Consider the following 24588-nt stretch of genomic DNA (forward strand, 5'->3'; position numbering starts at 1 on the left):
TGATCGTACAGCCCTTGGATGTCTCTAAAATAGACTTCTGCATTTAAAATGAGAAGCTACAAAAGAGATTTTTTAAAATAAGAAATAGCATATAAGAGAAGGAAAACAAAAGTAGATATAAATTGATCTTTGACCCTCCCAGGATTCAGAGCAAAATGTATACACAAACATACCAAGCCATCATCTTATTGCTGGATAGTTTTTCCTCATTTCTCATGAATCCAACAGGTGCAAGTTTCTTTAGTATTTATCGTGAAAATGCAGTTTCCCGTTAACAATATTAACGCTATTATATATTTGCACCAAAAAGAGAAATTCAACTGGGAAACTAAGAATATTGTTTAGTACATACTGAAAGCAGATGGTCTGAAGTGACCTCCTAGCCACAGAGTAAAATATGCTAATTTTGATGAAGTATCCTTTTATTTTCTTATTAGTCCACGTCTGTATAAAATTTCACTAGATATTTACCCTTTATGAAGTATATTTAAACAAATGAGTTGTCTCCTAAATATAATCACTTCTTAAACAACAATTAACTATTACCTTATGCAAAAATATTTTCTGGTAATATATTCACAATGTTGTGGTGAATTAAAAGATCATATTCACATCTACAAATACCTTCCCTATCTGGCCATGAAAAATCTCTGAGTTACATCAGACAAAAGCTAACTCATATGTGCTCTCACATCCTTGCCCCTTACCTTGTCTATGAGATCATCAACTTCAATTAACATGAAAGAGACTTAAGAACAGGAACATAATTAGACACTTTCCTGAGAGGTAATTATGTCATATAATGATGACTATTCCTCAAAGTGCTCCTGAATTCATTAGAAGAAAACATTTCTTTTCCACGTGAATATTGCAAACTTCCGGGGTATGGGGAAAGGTGATGTTCTCATCAGAGTTCAAAGCATATGATACGAATGGGGTCCTCCACATGACGATGTCTGCAATCAACTACCAAGTGTGTGTTCTGTTTTCTGAGATGGGCTCAATTTATCATTTTATTGAAAAGGTTTCATTATGCTAATGTCTTACAAAATCACCCTCTGCCATTGCTGGAAGGTCATGAGGGGATATAAATTTTCACATTCAGAAGCATGAGGTTGAATAGCAGTCTCCAAGGGTTAATAAGAAGTCATCCAAGTGCGCTCAAGGACTTATCAATGGCAACTCGGATGCTTGTCTAGTTAACAAAAGGAAAAATAGGAGAATATTCTAAGTTAAACATTAAAAAAATATAAACCTAATGCGATAAGTATAGGGGTATTAAAACTTGGCTTCAAGTGTAAGGCTAGCTATTTGGAAAAAAAAATCTTCAGCTAAATTTTGATTTAACTATGAATTTGAAGTTTCAGTAGATCAGACACATATTAAATAGGTCTGTGTTACATAATATCTAGACTGTTTCAGTTCTCTACCACCTCATCTACCATTTTCAAATACTCTCACAAATAAGCCTTCTAAAGGTCTAATATATGTGCAAGATTAATATGTATATTTTTGTGTAACTTTGTGTTTATAATGTGGGTGTTTAGGTTTTTGTCTAGCCCTCAATCCCACATCTGAGTCTCAGGAAAAGAAGTAGGATGAGCTACTATTCATTTCAAACTGCTATCATTCCCTAGAGTAATGTTTGTTTCTATCTTTCTAAGAATTATTGATTCCCTCCAATCACTGAGGACTGTGAACATAATTCATGAATATATTCCATTATCAATCCATCAATAATTTGTAGTTATGGGTAATGACTGTCAAACAGCTGAGTAAAAACACTTATAACCAGATAGCTCCCTTTGGACCAATTATTATAAATCAAAGCAACACTGAAGGAAAACAGTTGCTCTTAGAAATACTTGTGTGGTATACATTTGGCATCCAGTGTTCTAGGGAAGCCTGAAAACAACAGTAACTGCTTGCTGGACTGGCATTCTGTTATGGCTGGTTCCGTTACTGTGTGCCCACAGAGGTTTATATTCTATAAAATGAGTGTTCTTTAAATCCGGGAGGCCGTTTTGAATGGATCACTGATCACATTGTGATGCTATTCTCAAAGAGGTGATGACTAAGAAGCCAGGTATGGTTCAGGCCTGGGCAAGAGCAATCTCATACTGTGTTAAAGTACAGAGATGGAGTTATACAACATGTTCTTTCATGACCTGGAACTAATTTGAAAGAAAAAAAAAAAAAAGTTTTAGAAACATGTCTAAAATGGTTTGAAAACACAGTTCATAAAATTGTGTTTGAACAAAAAAAGAGAGAAACAATTATATAACTCCTTGACAAATGCATATTATAAAGTTTCTCATTAACTCAAAAAATATTGAAAAGTGGTTTTCCTATGGCTGTTATGCATTTCCTGTCAACTGATACATGTGTTCATGTCAAAGGCAAATCTGGGAAAAGTAGACATCCTTAACACGGGAAACCATTACTCAGCTATCTTATAAAAATGGAGATATTCATTGAAGGTTTCAGGATAGGGTGGCTGTTGTGTCAAAGTGTATACCATTAGTGTTAATTTTACAAACCAGGCCAAATCAAGTACTCATGAACACCTGGATCAAATTCAAAGACAATGGAATTTTGAACCAAAAGATTTTGGTTCAAATCTTAGTTTCAACAAGTTTTAGAAATGGATCTTGGACAAAACATTTTGTCTCTACTCTCAGATTTTGTGTAAAAGAATAATAATTATATTCCAAGTAAAAATCAAGTAAGATAACATACATGTAAAAGTTTCATAAATTAAGTGTTAGAAAAATAATAGTTATTCTGTTTAGAGTTAAAAACAACATGTCTCTTCAATGGATTTAGGGCAATGGTTTGTGGGAAGAAATACCATTGTCTGTAACAATTCACACATTAAATAGAAATGCTTTAGTTTCACTTTCTCAATATTCAAAAAAATATATATATGAAACTTGGAATTAGGTCAAAGAGATTATTTTTGTTTCTTAAGTGCTATGTAGATCTATTCCTTGGATTATTTTACAACATTGTAGGGATGGGAGTTTATTTCCATTAGAGATGCAAAGAATTTCTATCTCGTGGAACAGATGGACTCAAATGTTATCTACTGCCCACCAAGAACTTAACAAATTTTGTATCTAACCAAGCAATCTTATTCTATCTACCTAAAATCTCTAGGATTGCCCAGAGAAAAATCACCAACCTCAGTTATGCAGATTAGACCACTCTAATGGCAGAAAATGAAGAGAAACTAAAGAACTTCATGAAGTGAGTGAAAGGAGAGAGTGAGAAAGCTGGCTTAAAACTCAGCATTCACAAAACAAAGATCATGGCATCCAGTCCCATCACTTCATGGCAAATAGATGGGGGAAAAGTGGAAACAGTGACAGATTTTATTTTCTTGGGCTCCAAAACCACTGTGGAAGGTGACTGCAGCCACAAGATTGAAGTATAAGTGCTCCTAGGAAGGAACACTATGAGAAATCTAGACAGTGTATAAAAAAGCAAAGACATCTCTTTGCCAACAAATGTCCATATAGTCAGAGCTATGGTTTTCTAGTAGTCATGTACGGATGTGAGAGTTGGATCATAAACAAGGCTGAGCGCCAAAAAATTGATGCCTTCCAGTTGTGGTGCTGGAGAAGATTCTTGAGAGTCCCTTGGACAGCAAGGAGACCACACCAGTCAGTCCTAAATGAAATTAACCCTGAATATTCATTGGAAGGACTGATGCTGAAGCTGAAACTCCAGTATTTTGGTCATCTGATGCAAACTGCTAACTCATTGGAAAAGTCCCTGATGCCAGGAAAGATTCAGGGCAGAAGAAAAGGGTATCAGAGGATGAGATGGTTGGCTGGCATCACTGACTCAATGGACATGAGTCCGAACAAACTCTGGGAGATAGTGAAGGACAGGGAAGCCTGCCATTCTGCATTCTCTAGGGGTGGCAAACAGTCAGACATGACTTAGTGACTGAACAACCACCACCACTCTAAATTCTTTGAAACAATTTATACAGTTACCTGTTTCCCTATTAAATAATTAGTTGAATAAAATGTTGACATCTGTTCATTTCATATTGGCAGGACAGTCATAGTTTTACCTATTTGAAAATCAAACTTTGGCAACTTTAGAGGACTCAAGTAAACTGCCTTACCAGAGACTTCATGGACTATAAAGCCAAGGCACATCTTTTCTCGGTTCCTAAGGAGTATCTTGAGTAAAAAGCAATGTTAACTCTACCAGCCCTGTTACTCTGGGTTTCCCCCTTTCTGCCAATTTCATGCTGCTGGTTTATTCACTCCTTGCGGGTCACAGTGAATGGGAAATGGTTTTACTGTCTGACTCACAAAGTATGAAGATGGAATTAACTCTCCTCTGTTGAGTGTTGCTGCTAACTCATTTCAGTTGTGTCTGACTCTGCGACCCCATGGACTGCAGACTGCCAGCTTCCTCTGTCCATGGGTTTTCCCAGGCAAGAATACTGGAGTGGGTTGCCATACCCTCCTCCAGGGGATCTACCCAACCCAGGGATCAAAGCTGCATCTCCTGCATTGCAGGTGGGTTCTTTACCACTGAACCACCTGGAAAGTCCATTAAATTATATATAAATATATATATAAATTTATATATAAATTTGTAAAATATATATATAAATATATATATACATACCATATATATATATTGGTAGGTAGAAAAGGAACTTTGCTTAGTCTCTAAGTTGTGTCCCCTTTGCGACCCCATGGACTGTAGCCCACTAAGCTCCTCTGTCCATGGGAATTTTTTAAGGCATGAATACCAGAATGGGTTGCCATTTTCTCCTCCAGGGGATCTTCCCGACCCAGGGATTGAACCCACGTCTCCTGTGGCTCTTGTATTGCAGGCGGATTCTTTACCACTGAGCCACCTCAGTTTTTTTTTTTTTTTTTTATTTTCCTACCTGTGACCTCAAATCAATTAAAAACTTTTCACTTGCTGGGAAAGAAAAGAGGTCTCTGAAATGCGGACTGGTAAGTTGCATGGTTCTGTGTTTACTTTCGGCCTGTTACTAAAGTTGTCGGATTGAAACGACGAGTCCTCTTTGGGGCTGTGTGTCCACATATCTGATTCGGAGAGCTCTCTGCCGCTTGTCAGGTGTGGGATGTTTGCCTGCCACCAAATGTGATTAATAAATCATTATGTCTCAAGAATTACAGATGTTTCTATCTGGTTCGTTTAAGGATGCAAGTACCTATACAAATGAAATATTCACAATATTCACAAAAAGAAAAGAAAATGAACTTTGAATACTTTGAATGTGCTAGACATTAAAAAGAAAAACATCCTTCTTATAGAAAATACTGGGCTTCCCTGGAGGCTCAGTGGTAAAGAATCCACCTGCCAATGCAGATTCTATCCCTGGGTCTGGAAGATCCCCTGGAGAAGGATATGGCTACCCACTGCAGTATTCTTGCCTGGGAAATCCCATGGACAGAGGGGCCTGGTGGGCTACAGTCCATGGGGTCACAAAGTGTCTGATACAATGTAGCAACTAAACAACAACAACAGCAGGAAATACTAGCTGAGGAATCTCTGAAGAATTCAAGTTCACACAATGAAGGTGGGTCCGTGGACATGTGGATTGTTTTAATAATTTGGATTTAAGAAAAACATCTCTATTCTTAGATATATCAGCTTGAAATATGGGACAAGATTTTTATATTTTATAAAAAGTTAGGTCTTGATTTTCTATGAAGAGAGTAGTTAATCTGAATGCCCTTCACTTCTCATAAGGATTTATTGATTAATTAATTTAACATTACATGATATTTATTAAAAATATACTTTTATGCATTTGAATTTGACTAGGTTGGGTCATGATTCCGACAAGCGTTTTATAACAATTATGTTTTATAGTGTCTCACCCAAAATATAAGTTCTTAGATCCTTATATAACTTAAAAACCTAGATTAATATTAAATCATACTATTTAATGAATAATATTTAGGTAGTTGGATAACTTCTATTTAGACTGAATACAAAAGCATTGATACCTAGGTATAATTTTAAGTTCATATACTTATGGTTCTTAAGTTTTATATGATATATATTGCTTATATATTTGATTTATGTTAATTTAATGTCAATTTTTGTTATTTCAAACATTTACTTAGGGCTACATGTTGTTCATGTTACTTGTGTTGCTTTTACAATTCTTTTATAATTGATATATTAAGATCCTTTTCTTCTTCATTTACCTCACTTTTAACTTAGTAGACTATGACTTTGTTTACTAAACTGAAACATTTATGAATAGTGTCTGATTTTCACTGGTTCACAAGTTTCAGAAAAAAATACCTTTCCTGAACCTCTTTACTTTCCATGGCAACACAGTTATTTGCATAGGTTTGATAAAAATTTGTTCTCAACTTACCAGGATATAATTGCGCAAATTGACTGTGTAACAAAGGGTATGCACTGAGAATGTTGTTTGAGAAGAATTTCCACTTCATCACACTATGGCATGACAGCACACAATTAAGGGATGATAACTGGTTTTATACTTATAGCCAATACCTACAGGGCCATCAGAGAAAACAAGTTTGGTACCCGGAAAACACAGTCCCATTCACACGGTCATAATTGCTGTCCAGTGTACTAGATAACTTCACAGAGGAACGTTTATTAGCCAGTGTGGTATCTAATCCAGCAATCTCATCCAAACATTTCTTCATTACACGCACACACATACACACACACAAATGCTAGGAGGGGTTTTCTTTATTGCGACTTTGAAAAATTTATACAAAAGTAAATGATAATAGGAAACAGTACAAGAATGCATGAAGGGGAAGAAAACTTGGCATTTCATTAAGACTGCCGTAACTTGAATATTAACATATGGGAAAAATAAGCAGCGTGTTGGATACTGTGATTTAGAGATGGCACTAAATGACATCACTGCAGCGTGGAATAGAAGAAGGTGTATCATAGTACTTGTGCGCACACGTGAGGTGGAGCACTTGGGAATAAGATTCAACTACTTGTGTACAGGATTTTCAAGTCAGAGTCCCTTGTAATGTTGATTGCAATGATTAAGATAGCTGTTTGTCTCTGACAGAAGAACTGGATCTTGCTTCAGAAATCTATACTCTTCCCACAATTCAGAATCTTGGACCCAGATGAATTACATTCTCTAGTCTCAAAGTGCATCAACAGATTAACCAAGGAATGCTGACTTTATTCATGTAACATATTTTTAAGCATCTACTACCTGCTAAGCTCCAGGTTAGGGAATACACACAGCATGGAAGAGATGAAATCTCCTCTCTTGAAGTTTACTTTCCAGTGGGGCTTGTACAACCTGTGTGAGCCACTCCGCTGTTTATGGTCCTAATTGTATACTGTAAATTTAGTAAATTATGTTAAAAGAGCACATTTCTTCACACAAACAAGAAAATGATTTGCCATGAATTCCAAAGGAAAAAGATACCCTTGAAAAGGATAAACATAAGACAGAAAAATAACAGTCATGAAAAATACTGGATTGTTCTGTAAATGAAAGGTAACAAAAGATTTGCGGTAATATGAAGCAAGTGATAGAAATGTGCCCTACATGAAGCATACCTAAATTACTATCACTGAAGATGTGCAATATTTCTTATTGGCACAAAGACATTAGATTAAGCAAAGGAACCAGAGCTATGGTTATAACTTCACCAGAATAAGGTGACACATCTAAGATACAGTGGCTATGCCAGGAGTATGAAAGCATTAAATACTTCATAATAATCTTCATCACTTTCATATATGGTCAAGTTGTATTATGCTCCCTTAGAAAAAAATTCTAGTTCCCAGTACTCTTGGTCCATCTTTTCCTAAGATTGCATTTATTTGTTTAACATATGAGACACCACCAAAATTTCAGTCATGTCACCATGGGAGTTAATGCAGTAAAATAATATTTTCAAATGATTCAACAATTTTTAAAGAAAGGTGTCGTCACAGCCATCAGCGACAAATCAAAGAATTCTGGCTGGCTTTTATCACCAAAATCTTCATATTGGCATCAGAAATCCACGCAACAAGCAGGTTTACAAATAACTCTTCAGGCAGAAAATCACTTACTAAGCTGTGTCTTTCTATTTGTGACAATAAAGAAATTGCCTGGCAAACAGTAGCAATCCTCGAAGGCTGGAAAATCACATTTGCCTACACCATCTTTCTAGGTTAAAATGCTTGCCTTCGTTTGTCAGTGGGTTAGTGAAAAGTGTCTAGTCTTTGAAAGGCAGAACATCATGAAAATGTATACAACTTTTTTTCTTGAAGCTATGTAAAGTGAATACTATCAGGCCCATATAAGGCTCCACATGGGCTTCCCTGGTAGCTCAGCTGGTAAAGAATCCGCCTACAATGCAGGAGATCCTGGTCAGGAAGATCCCCAGGAGATGGGAGAGGCTACCCACTCCAAGATTCTTGGGAGTCTCTGATAGCTCAGATGGTAAAGAACCTGCCTGCAATGCAGGAGATCCTGGTTCAATTTCTGGGTCAGGAAGATCCTCTTGAGACGGGAGAGGCTACCCACTCCAGGATTCTTGGGAATCTCTGATAGCTCAGATGGTAAAGAATCCGCCTGAAATGCAGGAGACCTGGGTTCTACCCCTGGGATGGGAAGATCCCCTGGAGGAGGGCGAGAAAACCCAGTCCAGAATTCTTGCCTGGAGAATCCCCATGGACAGAGGAACCTGATGGGCTACAGTCATGGGGTCTCAAACAGTCGTACGCAACTGAGAGACTAGGCACAGCACAGCACAGAGATCGACATATTAGATTCACAAAAACAACAAAAGGCTTCCCAGGTGGCTCAGTGGTAAAGAATCTGCCTGCCAATGCAGCAGACATAAGTGACAAAGGTTTGATCCCTGGATTGGGAGGATGTCCTGGAGAAGGAAATGGCAAGCTTCTCCAGAATTCTTGCCTGAAAACTCCCATGGACAGAGGAGCTTGGCAGACTACAGTCTATGCGGTCGCAAAGAGTTGGCAATGACTGAGCAAATGAGCACGCACGCATGCAAATATCAAAAAGAGATATCAACAGCACACGGTGCCCAGTGCTGTGGTTCACACCGTGACTCTGGTCTGAAACAGGTGCCCCACCTGATCAAACCTGAGTCTGTGTGCATCGTCTACTTGCTGACTTAGAACCTGACCTCTGCAGCGTCATTAAGCGCAACACTAATTTGTCCCCATACTGCTCTCATCCATCGCTGATGTCAGGGCCAGGTTTACAGGGTCCCCTGTGGTCCACATCTGTGACTGATCCCCAGCTAATCTGCTCTTTCAAAATACTGCAAGGAGCCAAGGGGTCCTCTGAGCAAGTCCCAAGAGAAAAAAGTTAAAACAGCATCATCCTTTTCCTTTTTTTCCCTTATTGAAACTTCATTCCTGTCTATGTTGTGCCCAATGATGAAACACAGATTGTCAAGAGCCAAAAATTATTTGCATTTTCTGATGGAATATTCTAAAAGGAGTAGTGCATTGTCTACTGGAACATGAGGAGACAACCCAACAACACTGTACATGACCGAAAGCCGAAAGGCAACGAAGCTTAGACGCCTAAGAGAACAGCCAGAGGAGTTTTGTGATTCCTCATTACCCTACAACACTCACTGTTCTAATTTGCTCCTAATCCTGTGGTAGAAGTGACGACAGTCACAAATAAATAAGCTATGGAAAATAAAAAGCCCCACTTCAAAAGCAGAATAAGCAGAAAGAAAGTAGTCATGAATAGTCTCCAAAATATGGAAGTCTCCAAAATATGGAATGAGGGACCTAAGTTCTGTTTGTTTGTTTTTTTTTAAATAAATTGATGTGGTGGCCCTGGATCTATAAATTTAGATTAATTTTAGTTTCAGGGCCAATATCAGGCCTTTTGATCATGTGAGCTGAAAAGGGAAAGCGTAATAAAAAACAGCTAAAAGTTATTAAGTGCGCAGTATATGCCAGGCTCCGGTGGAAGCACTGGTCATGAACCAGCCAGGGTCGAATCTACGAGGTAGGTAACTCATCAGTCCCTATATTATAAATGGGGAAACTGAGGCCCAGCATGTCTCAAACTTTAATGTGTGGAATTGACCTGTGGACCTTATTAAGCGGCAGATTCCGATTCAGCAGGTCTGGGATGGGGCCTGAGGTTCTCTGCCTTTTTGACAAACTCCCAAGCGATGCTGATGCTGCTGGTTCACAGGCCCTACTTCGAGCAGCGAAAAGTAAACTGTCCAAGGTCACAGAGCTGGTAGGAAGCAGATCCAGGATGGGGCTCAGTCAGCCTGGCTTCAGAGCCTGGGCTCTTTGCCACGGAGCTTCGTATCTGGGTCACAGACATTGCTCCCTGGGATACTGCGCACGGTTCAAGGACTGGAAGCAAACACCTGTCCCCTTCTCTAGAGTATTTTTCAGCAACAACAAATATTTATTAAGGGCCTACTACCAAGAAACGGGCAGTGTGGGAAACACTCAGGATACATGAAGCCTTCCAGGCTGAGGATTTTCATTTAATCCACTAGCCAAACAATTGACCGTTTGGTTCCCAAGCAAATTACAACTCCACTGATGGACTGAATGGCTTCGCTGGTGGCTCAGTTCTAAAGAATCTGTCTGCAATGCAGGAGACACAGGTTCGATCCCTGGGTCAGAAAGATCCCCTGGGGAAGGTCAACCTACCAGAGTATTCTTTCCTGAAGATGGACTGAATATTCTGGTTAGTTTAATTGCCCTTCACAGAGAAGTCAGAGCATGAACTGTCAACGAATCGGAGTGTAATAACACACCTCTAACACCAGAGGTGTTAAATTCAATTTAATCTTTGGGGATTGAGGAAGAACTTTCATGATCATACAGACATTCAGGAGTATCACTTGGAAAAGTAATTATCATTCAATAGATTTACAGAGTGTATGTTTGGGCTTCATTCTATGGTATCACCTAAAGGGTGAATGAAAAAAGAAGGTCATGATGGTTTGTTTACTTGTCCTGAGGGTTTCCGTTTCCATTATAAAAAACACAGGGAACTTTGTCCTATTTATGTGGCAGCCTGGATGGGAGTGGGGTTTGGTGGAGAATGGATACATGTATATGTATGGCTGAGGCCCTTCTCTGTTCACCTGACTCTATCACAACATGGTTTGTTAACCGGCTATTCCCTAATACAGAATAAAAAGCTAATTTCCTTAGTTGGAACAAACATTTCTGAATTAGGTGTAAAATTTTTGGAAGCTCCCAGTCGCATACAAACCAAGACCTTCAATAAATGTTTCACAAAATTTAGTAAGTTTTAAATGAGTTTATTATAAGCAGTCAGTTTTTATCACTTAATTTTTAATTTTTTCTTTATCTTCTTTCTAACCAAATCACACACACACACAAAACGAATCCAGCCACCTGCCTGCATTTCTGGCACAGTCTGGATTAATTAGAACGCTCCAGTAAGTCCCAAGACAGACCTCACCAGCTGAAAACTCGCTGCCTCGGCTCCCTCTCTCTTGTCAAGTGCAAATCTGACCATCCTGGCACGGGGCAGTGTCCTCGGAAAGTCCTCGGAGCTCCAGGAGCAAAAAGGGGGCACTGAGGCCCCGGGCCCCACACCCCCCAGAGGCCGTGCACAAAGGAGCACACAGTCACGTCAGTCCTCACTGAGTCCGGGGTGCAACTCTCCTCCCACTTTTAATCAAACTACTACTCTGCAGAGAGGACTTCAGAAAAATTGAAAATGGCCCAAGGTCCCAGCACACATCGTGCCAAAACCTCACAACTTCAAAACCGCCACTCCCCACCACTCTCCCCTACGGCTCATTTCTAACTGCTCATGTTCTAAAAGGGACAACATTAACCCAGAATGCTTCCACAGACTCAGGTGTGCCCCAGCTGGTGGGAAGAAAGTGCAGGGTGAGAAGGCCGGCCTCCAGGCGTCCTCCCTATTTGAGGCAGAGAGCTCAACCCTCCCAGCCCGCACGGAGACACGCTGAGGTCAATGGCTCACCCATGTAAGCATCTGGGGTTTTCTCTTTGGCGTATTCTTTGTCACTCAGACACTAGGCACTCCAATCCAGCCTTGCTGCTGCTGCTGCTAAGTCACTTCAGTCGTATCCGACTCTGTGCGACCCCATAGACAGCAGCCCACCAGGCTCCCCGTCCCTGGGATTCTCCAGGCAAGAACACTGGAGTGGGTTGCCATTTCCTTCTCCAATGCATGAAAGTGAAAAGTGAAAGTAAAGTCGCTCAGTCGTGTCCGACTCCTAGCAACCCCATGGACTGCAGCCTACCAGGCCCCTCCGTCCATGGGATTTTCCAGGCAAGAGTACTGGAGCGGGTTGCCATTGCCTTCTCTGCTTTACTGGACTGCATATCTCTTTTGTATTTAAAGAAAAAAAAAATGTGTCATGAATTGCAAAGAGGTGAACGAGACTGAACACCACCAACTGGTTGACACATATACTGATCTGTATGGAGTGCTTGATGATCTAACCTTGCCTTTATTGACTTCTGAGGCTTAGACTGTGATAGGTGCTCTGAATACTCCATGGCAGGTGACACCATGCTATCTGCTGCTGCTGCTAAGTCACTTCAGTCGTGCCCGACTCTGTGCAACCCCATAGACGGCAGCCTACTAGGCTCCTCTGTCCCTGGGATTGTCCAGGCAAGAATACTGGAGTGGGTTGACACTTCCTTCTCCAATGCATGCATGCATGCTAAGTAGCTTCAGTTGTGTCTGACTGTGTGCGACCCTATGGACAGCAGGCCACCAGGCTCCTGTGTCCACGGGATTATCTAGGCAAGAATACTGGAATGGGTTGCCATTTCCTTCTCGAACTATACTGTCTACATGCATGTATTCACCATATAACCCTACCATATGTGATGAGATAGAATTGTGACCAGGACCAGCCATACTCCAGGCAGTAAAGGTAGGAAGTGTAAGAGACATATTTGTATCTGATGCAAAAATGTGAACAAGTAATTAATTACACGGCAGTACGTCATCCCTCAGTGTCCATGAGGTGTTGGTTCCAGGAACACCCCCAGACATCAAAATCTGGGGATGCTCAGGTCCCCTATACAAAATGGTGTACTTTTTGCATATAACCTGCACTTATTCTCCCATGTATGTTAAAACATATCAAGACCTGAGTTTGAGAAAACTCTGGGAGATAGTGAAGGACACGGAAGCCTGGCGTGTGGCAGTTCATGAGGTTGCTAAGAATTGGATGCTACTTGGCAACTGAACAAGAACAACAGATTACTTAATAACATCTGCTGCTGCTGCTGCTAAGTCACTTCAGTCGTGTCTGACTCTGTGCGACCCCATAGACGGCAGCCCACCAGGCTCCCCCGTCACTGGGATTTTCCAGGCAAGAACACTGGAGTGGGTTGCCATTTCCTTCTCCAATGCATGAAAGTGAAAAGTGAAAGTGAAGTCGCTCAGTTGTGTCCGACTCTTAGCAACCCCATGGACTGCAGCCCACCAGGCTCCTCTGTCCATGGGACTCTCCAGGCAAGAGTACTGGAGTGGGGTGCCATTGCCTTCTCCAACTTATAACATCTAATACAATGTAAATACTATGTAAATCATTGTAAATACAATGTAAATGCTATGTAAATAGTTGCTAGGTGATTATACCATATACAAGTTTTGCTTTTGGGGACTTTATGGAACTTTTTTATTTCTAAATATTTTTCATCCCTAGTTAGTTGAATCTGCAGATGTGGAACCCAGAGGTGTGGAGGGCTAACTGTATATATAAAGTACAATAAAAAGGAAAGAGCACCTCATTCTGCTTTTAGGAATGGTGCTCATACTTCTGGGAAAGGACCACAGGACTATTTTCCTTACCTCAAAATCCCACCCCAAATGTCCGGTTGGCAAAATTCCCACAACACTGCAATATCATTTTATGTTTTCATTTATAATATTGAAACAGCATATAATAGTAAAATTTTCTATGTTGTAGAAAAAAATCAAATACCTGGCAGAATCATGAAGTATTTGTAATAACTGGATGTGATAGTGACTTTATGCTGCTCTAGTATGACTGCCAAAATTTTGTTGTTTCAGGGGAGATTTAAGGTTGCCTGATGCACAACGGAATTCACAGCCTCTGCTATGTACAATACATATTTTCAAGTATTTGAGACTTGAGTTTTGGATAAAACGAGAATTAAGTCTGAAGTTTATCACTTTATTTCATTAGTAGTTTTCCCTAATTGATTTGTATGTGGCAACTCCTGATAATTCACAATCTCAGAATAATTTTCATCTCGTACAACATTCGACCAGTGGCAAAAAATTACTAAGAAGAACATATTTTCTAATAATCGTGATGTATCTATAGTATGGGCCCAAGGTTCAAGTCTTAAAAGCAATTTAAATTATTTTTAATAGACTTCATTTCTCAGAGCAATTTTAGGTTCAGAGCTGTGTTTATATGTGCTGTGCTCAGTTACTCTGTATGTCCGACTCTTTGCTGCCTGACAGGCTCCTAGGCCCATGGAATTTTCCAGGCAAGAATTCTGGAGCAGGTTGCCATGTCTTGCTCCAGGGGGATTGAACCCACACCTCTTGTGTCTCCTCCACTGGCAGGTGGACTCTTTACCACGAGCACCACCTGGGAAGCCCAGGTTCAAAGCAAAACTGATCAAAAAGCACATCAGAAAGAGAATTACCATATAGCGCCTTCCCCACACAGACCAGCTTCCTTACCCTCAGCATCCCCCACCAGAACAGGGCATTTGTTACAACTAATCAACGTGCACTGACACATCATTATGATTCAAATTCCAACATTTACATTAGGGTTCACTCTTAGTGTTGCATATTCTATGGGTTTTATAGTCTTCTCAGTTTGATTTCTTTCACTTAGTTATACGCATTTAAGGCTCCTCCATGTCTTTTCATGGCTTGATAGCTTGTAGCCTGCCAGGCTCCTCTATCCATAGGCTTTCCTAGGCCAGAATACTGGAGTGGGTTGCCATTTCCTCCTCCAGGGGTCCTTCCCCATCCAGGGATCAGAACTTAGGTCTCCTCATTGCAGGAAGATTCTCTACCATCTGAGCCATCAGGGAAACCCTTATTTCTTTTTAGCACTAAACAATATTGTCTTGATATTCCATATTTTATCTACTCACTTGTATAAGAACATCTTAGTTGCTCCCAAATTTGCGCAATTGTGAATAAGGCTGCTATAAACATCCATATGCAGATGATTGTGTGGACCTATGTTTTCAACTCATCTGAGTAAACACCAGCGAGAACGACCAGTTATCTTTCTCACCAGAAAGACACGCTCAGGTTGCACTTATTTGCTGCATCGACGTTTGCAGCTGCAGCCCAATTCTCCACCCTTTGGAGCCCTCTCACGTTTGGTGGGCACCTCAATTCTTCCTTGCCTAATTCATACCCTCTGGAAATGCGCAGAAAACTGAGTTTATTTCTTTTAAATTTCTTTCTAAAGGCAGAAGGTTTCAAACATGTTGTCAACCAGAGATCTTTTCTCTATTCTTTCACTCCAAAGGAAATACACTGTAGATGCTTCACATATAAAACTGGTAATTATGAGACTCATCTGCTTACTATGGGTTGATGTGATTGGTCCACCTGTCTTTCCCAACCTTTTCCCCACCTAGTTGAAGACTCTAGGTAGGACTCAGAGTTGAAAGGTGGGGAAACATTTGCTATAGGGCACCCCACTCCAGTACTCTTGCCTGGAAAATCCCATGGACGGAGGAGCCTGGTAGGCTGCAGTCCATGGGGTCGCTAGGAGTCTGACACGACTGAGCGACTTCACTTTCACTTTTCACTTTCCTGCATTGGAGAAGGAAACGGCAACCCACTCCAGTGTTCGTGCCTGGAGAATCCCAGGGACGGGGGAGCCTGGTGGGCTGCAGTCTATGGGGTCGCACAGAGTCGGACACGACTGAAGCGACTTAGCAGCAGCAGCACTACTCAGAGTAATGGCAGCACTAGGATTTCTGAGTCTCGTTCTTGGCTAACGGAATCGGACCTTTTGGCTCTGGAATAAGCATTGAACAAGCATGCTCACTAGTGTTTGTCAGTTTGCAGGAGAAAAGGGGATGACAGACCATCAGATGGTAGGATGACATCACTGACTCGACATACATGAGTTTGAGCAAGCTCTGGGAGTTGGTGATGGACAGGGAGGCCTGGCGTGCTGCAGTCCAAGGGGTCACAAAGAGTGGGACACTATTGAGCAACTGAACTGAACTGAACTGACCCTGGCCTCATAGAGACACGCGTAAGGAACTAGAGTGCAAAACAGAAAACAATGAGAGGAATGAGCCTTCTGAAAAGGAGATGATTCCACTTCAGAAGGTTAAGGGATCACTCCATGCAGTTGAAAGTTTTCAGCTGAAAACTTAATTTGACCTGCACAACGCCCCTTATTCTGCCTGTTCCTTACCACATGCAACATAACGTTTGCCTCCCCTATAGCACAGGAAAGGTGTCGGGAGAGCTCACTCCTGAGCTGAGGTGAGGCAGGAAGAAACACAAGAGGATGCTGGCGAACTGGCGTGCCAGCGAGCGGTGCCAAGGGCATTCCTAGCCAGCAAAACACGTGCCACCGACAGGGCACCACTGGTCAGTGGGCAAATGAGAAACAGGGCAATGAGAGGTCAGATATATGAGGGCTGTGTGGAAAGTCAGGGTTAAAAAGTCTGTCACCAGAAACAGTCAGGAGCCTTCAGGCCCTTCTTACACTGGTACTGTACAGCGTAAATTTATACCAGTTTCTTAGAGTGATTGTGTTGGCTCAAATGATTATACATTTCACTTAAAATATAAGCAGACTATTAGACATCTAGAAGAATTTTCTGAGTATACCTGAACTTTCCATAGTATACCTGTCACGATAGAAGGAGAATATTTTGTTCACTAGAAGTATGATCTACAGAGAGAACCAGTGGAAGGTGTCAATGATTACAAATTTATTAATCATAAAATAATACTCTCAAGAAGACTGAAGGCAATTTTATAATGAAATAAACAAATAAGACTGAACTTCTAAAGTCTTCAGATAAATAACCAGTGACCAGATAGTAGAGTCACATATATTAGGAAACACTAAAGTATCTGAATACTTACAAATGACAATTATTCTACTTATATTATTATTAATGTTCAGGTAATACATGTAAAGGTTTAATTTTCATCTGAAGATTTTGAATTGGTTCATACTGATTTTCAGTTCTACTATGGCCTTCTCCTTTTCTGTTCATTATATCAGTTTTGGGGAGTTTGATATTGAAACTCAAACTAAAAATCTTAATTTATCTACTTAAAAAAATAATGGTAATACATAGTGAAACTATATGCAACTTTGTTCTTTATTTTTCAAGTCTCCTGTAAATGTATTATCATACTTTCAAAATTTATGAAAGAAAAAAGAAAGGGGGGAAAAAAGAGATTTCCTATCAGATATGTTAGGACATCTAATTCCAAACTCTTCATCTCTAAGAACTTTTTTTTTTTGTAAACATGTTAACCTGTGTCACACTGTGGGAAATTCCCTCATATATACCTTTCAATTCATTACTTCTCTCTTCGGCATTGATAAATTGCTCTTTTCACCAATCTGCTGAGGATTATTTTTTTAATTCTAGTAGTTAAATTTATATTCTATTCAATAGCTACCTTTTTCTATTATGTCTTCTGTTTTGATTTTCACTGTTTTTTAATTTTATGTCTTAATTAACATTAAACATACCTGTTTTGTATTCTGTTTCAAACTGTTCTTTTATTTTCTCACATTTTCTGGGGAACGAATCTTCTGGCTTACCTTATATGCTCTCCTCCACTCAAAGTAAAGTAATCCTTTATTTGATTTATAATGTGTATCATGAGGACTCCTTCAACAGAGCTGGATTATCTCAGGAGGTGTCAATGCCACGCCCTCTGAGCCCTCTCTGAAATGCCTTGGTCCACATCCTGCTTGGAACCTCAGAAGTCCCAAAGCTTGGGTCTGGTATTTATATTAATTCCTCATTCTGGACAACAAGTGTGTTGCAGAGGTTTAGGCTGGTCTCGTTCCCCCTCGTTCCCCACTTGTTTTTTTCAGTCTCCTTGATGCCCAGTACATGGGAAGGAAGAAAACCCCAACACAACCACCTCAGGCTCAGCACGACGGTGACTCATGCACTTAAATTCTTGGTTTATCCACTCCTCTAGTCAAAGACAGCTGTGTTTTTTCCACTTATTCACTTATCCCTGGAAATTTTTTTGTTTTTTTTTCTTAAATCTGATTTATGATTTTATAAATATTTACTAAATTTTACTTAGCAATTTTAGCAAGAGGCATCCGCTTTGCTGGTTCCAGACATCTCTGACCCCGTGAAAGTCAGCCCAGCCCAGGGCTGCTGCTGTCTTCAGACGCTCCATGTGGGAGGGAAATAAACCGCTGCCCTGGAAAGTGACTGTTACTATCTCGTGTTTCCTGTCACCTACTCAAAAACAGTCCTGTTACACCTTTGACTATTTAGACTGGAGAGGAAAAACGAAGGGAAACATAGAATATTGTCAAAATAATAAAGAGATTGTCATTCTTGCTAAAGCAAACTTTTGAAATAGGCTGCACAATAGAGACAAGGAAAACTTCTTTAAACACAAAAGGATATGATTGACACTGTCATTTTTTCTTATGACCTGAAAAATGACTAAAATTACCTCTGACAGGTTCTCTTTCTACTTAAAAATAATAATAATAATCATAACCATAATCAGTCAAAATGCATTGTAAATAAATAAACAAGAAGAGAGAAAGCACAAGTGAGCAGGACATACAGTGCCTATACTGTGAGCCCGGCACGAGGCGCCGCCGTGAGCCCATCGCCCCCAGAACCTCCAAACAACCAAAGAGGACGATCGCTACTGGCCGACACTTTTCTCATCCCTTAGGTTCATTCTTAATTGGAGAGCTCTGCTTTGCAGTTCTTGTTAAATGCGTCACCTCAAATCTTAGAGTGACAACGGACTCTAGTCATGCCTCCTTCCAGTGATTTGGAACGTGTTGTGATCTATGTATTCACACGCACAGTGAGGCTGCTCTCTGCGGAGACTTCAGCACGCAGAACCCCGCCCGAGCCGCCGAGAGAGGCATCAGTTACCTGGCCTGCGGGCTGACGAGGCGCCGCTCTCCTCGCCGTCCTGCAGTATAACAGCCAGGCCCACCGAGTCCGCGGGGAGCACCGAGCTGCTGAGGTCCACGCGAGTCAGGCTCTCGGGCTCCCTGTCAGAGCGCCCCCAAGCGGGCCGCGGGCTGTGCCCTTCTGGGCCTTTTCTCCACGGTCTCAGCACAATGTGAACGATGCTCTGCTGATCCAGGTCACAGCTCTGAGTGAGGGAGACAAAATCACAAGAATGAGCAGGCATTGAAGCACAGGTGGAGCTGAGCTTGTCTTCAGTTCTACAAAGCAGTATGTTTCAAAACTGACTTACCAGAAAGGACATGCCCTTATCATTATCAAATTTAAATACTAGCAGCCCTTTCTGATTTTTTTATCCCCCTTTCTGTTTTAAAAAGTACAGAGAATTTATTAGCAACTACAGGGCAATTTTCTCTAGAATTTACAGTACACTTATTTCCAGTAGACCCCACAAATACTCCAGAATCACTCGCAATCACACCACCAGGCCAATGAAGTAAGAGGAGAGGCTACCAGCACTATTCTGATCTTGCACTATTTCATCCTATCTCACAATTAAAACCAGTGAACATCTACAAAAATGTCCTGCAACTTATATTGATTTGTATGAACCACAGCGAGCATCACTCCACTGGTGGGAAGCTGAAAGCATTCCCTCCGAGACCAGGAGCAAAACAAGGGTGCTCACTCTTGCCACTTTATTCAACATAGTTTTGTACGTCCTAGCCATGGCAATCAGAAAAGAAAAAAAAAAGAGAGAGAGAGAGAATCCAAACTGGAAAAGAAGTAAAACTGTTGGTGTTTGCATGACATGATACTACACATAGAAAATCCTATAGATGCTACCAGAAAACCACGAGAGCTCCTCAATGAATCTGGGAAAGATGCAGGGGAAAATTAATAATAATAATAACTCATGGGAATCTCTCACAATCTGATATACTAACAACAAAAGATGAGAAAGAGAGACCAATCCTATTTAATATCACAACAAAAAGAATAAAATGCATAGGAGTTAGGAATAAACCTACCTAAGAAGACAAAAACCTGTACTCAGAAAACTATATGATACTGATAGAAGCAATCAAATACAATAGAAACAGATGGAGAGATACAGCATGCTCTTGGATTGGAAGAATCAGTATCACGAAAATGACTGCACTACCCAAAGCGCCCTACAGATTCAATACAATGCCTACCAAATTACCAACGGCATTTTTCACAGAAGTAGAACAAACAATTGTATGCTGTGTATGGAAACACAGTAGACCCCAAATAGCCCAGGCGACCTTGGGAAAGAAAAAGGAAGATGGAGGAATTGGGCTCCCTGACTTCAGACTATACAACAAAGCTACAGGAATCAAGGCTTTAAAGTTCAGTAGAATTAAATCTGGACATCAGCTAATTTGCTAAGACAGAAGCTAGACCAACAAGTCAAGTCTCAGTTTAGAATATCTATCAGGTAGAAGCAGTTGCTCATGTGTCTGTCACTTCTCCCACAGAGCAAGGACCCTGCTCTCTCAAACCGCCCCCCACTACTGTCATTCTCCCTCATCTTTGGAAATCTAAAGAACACCCATACAAAATACAACACTACTGGTAACAACCGTAACACCCCTACCCACCCTCAAGTGCTGTGTTGTCACTATCATACTTTCACAGGGGCTTCCCTGGTGGCTCAGACGGTAAAGCGTCTGCCTGCAATGCAGGAGATCCGGGTTCGATCCCTGGGTTGGGAAGATCCCCTGGAGAAGGAAATGGCAGCCCACTCCAGTACTCTTGCCTGGAGAATCCCAGGGACCACGGAGCCTGGTAGGTTACCGTCCGCGGGGTCGCATAGAGTCGGACGCGACTGAGGACTTCACTTTCACTTTCACTGAACTGTATTTTCTATGTCAAAGACAAAAATGGCAATTATTTAGGAAGGCATTTCAAGGTCTTTTTTTGTTTTTTTGTTTTTTTAATGTAATGGTTAACAAATGTTTTGTATGGCTATTGCGAACAATGAGATACTGTGGTTATAGACAGCATGAGCTTAGGGCTTTCAGTGGGAGTCAGAACAACCAAAAATCATTCCCACTGATTTCTCCCTCTTGTGTTCTTGGTCACCTCCATAGTGATGAATGAACACAAACGCCAATTTATATTAATGGGATGAGAATAAAAACTGTTCCTTCAACTTGATCTTTCGTTTAAAAAAATAAAGACTTTGAAAAGACAGGCACTTTGTGATTTATGCTTTGAATTTATTTCACATTTCTTACGGCTACTTTTTATTATGATCAAAGATATGATGCTACACAGAGATATTGAAAGGCCCCCCTCTCTGGTTGCCAAAGGCTGAGGAATACAATTACTGGGAAAGGTCAATTAGCCGCACACTAATTAGCCGGTGTGGGTCTCAGCCCTGTCACCCTGGATGTGCCTCCCACTGCAGGCCCGGGACCATTTCACTGCTCATTAGGACCTGCACAGAAGGAGCTCTGCAGGGAGGGGAGGGGACAAACAGAGTCAACTGACTGCTCCCCTTAGCTGTGCAGTAAGAGGTTTATTGTGAGAAGAGGTCGGTGCTGTTTGCACAGCTGAGTTCTTTCAGGGCTTCCACTCGTCCAAGATCACACTTTCCTAAATACAAAGGACAACAAGCTAGACAATTATTTGCCTAAAACTAAGTTAAAATTGTTTTATATTGAAAACTTTATAAGAAATGCCTCCCAAGTGTCCTTTCAAAAAACTAAGATCATGGCATCTGGCCCCATCACTTCATGGCAAATAGATGGGGAGACAATAGAAACAGAGACAGACTTTTTCTTGGGCTCCAAAATCCATTTGGACAGTGACTGCAACCATGAAATTAAAAGATGCTTGCTGCTTGGAAGAAAAGCTATGACAAACCTAGACAGTGTATTAAAAAGCAGAGACATTACTTTGCCAAGAAAGGTCTATTTAGTCAAAGCTATGGTTTTTCCGGTAGTCATGTAGAGATGTGAGAGTTGGGCGACAAAGAAGGCTGAGCGTTGAAGAATTGATGCTTTCAAACTGTGGTGTTGGAGAAGACTCTTCAGAATCCCTTGAGATGAAACCAGTCAATCCTAAAGGAAATCAGTCATGAATATTCGTTGGAAGGACTGATGCTGAAGCTAAAACTTCAAAACTTTGGCAACATGATGCAAAGAACTGAAACACTGGAAAAGACCCTGATGCTGGGAAAGATTGAAGGCGGGAAGAGAAGGGGACGAAAGGATGAGATGGTTGCATCTGACATCGCTGACTCAATGGACTTGAGTTTGAGCAAACTCCAGGACGTGGTGAAGAACAGGGAAACCTGGTGGACTGCACTCCATGGGGCCATAAAGAGTCGGATACAACTGAGCGACTGAACAGCAACAGTCCCTGCCCACACGTCTACCCTCTACGATTGTATCTCCACTACTCTCTGCCACATGTATGTGTTGTGTGTACGTGTGTGTGTGAGTTGCTCATTCATATCTGATTCTTTGCAACCCTGTGGATTGTAGCTCACCAGGTTCCACTGTCCATGAAATTCTCCAGGCGAAAACGCTGGAGTGGGTTGCCCTTTACTTCTCCAGGGAATCGTCCCAACTCAGGGATTGAACCCACATCTCCTGCACTGCAGGCAGATGCTTTACAATCTGAGCTACTAAGGAAGCCCTAACCGTAGGTATACGTATGGCTGATTCATGTTGATACATGTCAGAAACCAACACAATATTGTCAAGCAATTATCCTTTAAAGTTTAAATGTTTAAAAGTTTAATGTTTAAAGTAAATGAATGAAAGAACAGGATGGCCTCTGGATGACAGCCACTCCTCTGCCCTTCCCTTTTCTTGTCTTGCTCTTCCGCTTTCTCCTGCCCCCCTTCCCTTGTACCCATTCCTCCTCTGCTGTCATTCTAACCCGTGCTTTCTCACAGCAGGGAACTCAAGCATGCCTGTCACTGCTCCTTCACAACCAAAGAGAAGCAGGGGTGCCCCTTGTTTGGTTTCAGCCCAGTGTTCAACTAAGAACAGCCCACTATACAACTAAGAACCAACAACAACACATCCGTTGCTTGGAGGTTGTAAGAAATTGGTAGTCAGTTGCAACGGAATCAGTGTGTTTTCTCTCATGGCTTTTAAACAGCCTATTAGACAACAAAGAAAATGCTTACCTGGAATCAGTGGAAAGCCAGAGTGGTCGTGTTTTGAACTACTGACTACTTTAAATCCCCTCCCCCACCCACCCCCCCAAAAAAGTCTTGAAAAACAGAAGAATCTCTCACAGGAGAAGTAGCAACAGGTGTTTCCTTACAGAGACACACACCTACCGCAGAGCTGTAAGAAATGACTCTTGAGGGGAGAAACATGATCAGGGGCTGCTTATTTGTGAATACTAAAAGTTTCTCCCTGTGTCAAGGAGACGCCCTACTGCCACGTAATACAATGTAGCCAAGAGCTCCTCACCTGGGCTCATTCAGTAAATTGGGCCTTTCAGGTCCCTTGGGCACAGGCCTGAATTTGAGTGACTTCACAGACAGAAGGAAATAATTAGTCAGCCTCTTCAACAGCAAGGAAGAAACGAGAGCTGACAGGCATTCATATTTATTTTTTTAAACAATGGGCACAGAGATAAACAGTTTCACACCTTGCTATAAATTCCTTAAATTTCCAGCTTCAGGTTTAAAATCTGAGATATAAATACAACACATTGTTACTTATGTCAGCTCCTGTTTCATAATGTGAATATCTTATGTCACGTCCAACAATTCTTTCACCAAGAATAAATAAACCATGAAACTGCTATCCTCTTGCACACCTGTATACCAAGCAGATGCCTCCTTGAGTTGCTCTCCAGACACTGGCTGGTAAGAAGGCATGTGAGTCAGTTCTAATGAGATGCATGAACGTAGAGCCTATTACAGGCAGAGAAGTAAGTCAGAAAGAGGAAAATGAATATTGTATATTAATACATACCTATGAAATCTAGAAAGATGGTGCTGATGAACCTATGTGCAGGGTAGCAATGGAGGCACAGAGTGAACAGGTGGGAGGAGATGGGAGATGGGAGGCAGGTTCAAGAGGGAGGGAATGTGTGTATGAATGGCTGATTCATGTTGATGTATGGCAGAACCAACAGAATATTGTTAAGCAATTATAGTCCAATTAAAAACAATTTTTTTAAAAAGGCATTGAGAACTTGAATGAATTGGGACAAATGCCTAGACTCTGTCATTTGACTGTAAGAAAAGATAAATGGTATTCATTCTTTCTGTTTCAGCAGTTGGTCCTAACTGACTCCTTAGTGAAAGACTTTATTTTCTTGGACTTCAAAATCAATGCAGATGGTGAATGCAGGCATGAAATTAAAAGACACAAGTTCCTTGTAAGAAAAACTATGACAAACCTAGACAGCGTA

General features: G+C 41.0%; 1 protein-coding gene across 8 annotated transcripts in view; it reads right to left on the reverse strand.

The window, feature by feature from the left end:
• PRKN (parkin RBR E3 ubiquitin protein ligase) overlaps positions 1-24588 on the reverse strand; it is a 1238243-nt gene that overhangs the window by 851115 nt on the left and 362540 nt on the right. For all 8 annotated transcript variants that reach the window (XM_070377000.1, XM_070377003.1, XM_070376999.1 and 5 more), the window contains one exon: positions 19135-19360. In XM_070377000.1, the coding sequence (XP_070233101.1) occupies positions 19135-19360 (226 nt within the window). The remainder of the gene's footprint in view (positions 1-19134; positions 19361-24588) is intronic.

Source organism: Bos mutus, chromosome 9 (assembly GCF_027580195.1).
Source record: "Bos mutus isolate GX-2022 chromosome 9, NWIPB_WYAK_1.1, whole genome shotgun sequence".
NCBI classification, from domain to species: Eukaryota; Metazoa; Chordata; class Mammalia; order Artiodactyla; family Bovidae; genus Bos; species Bos mutus.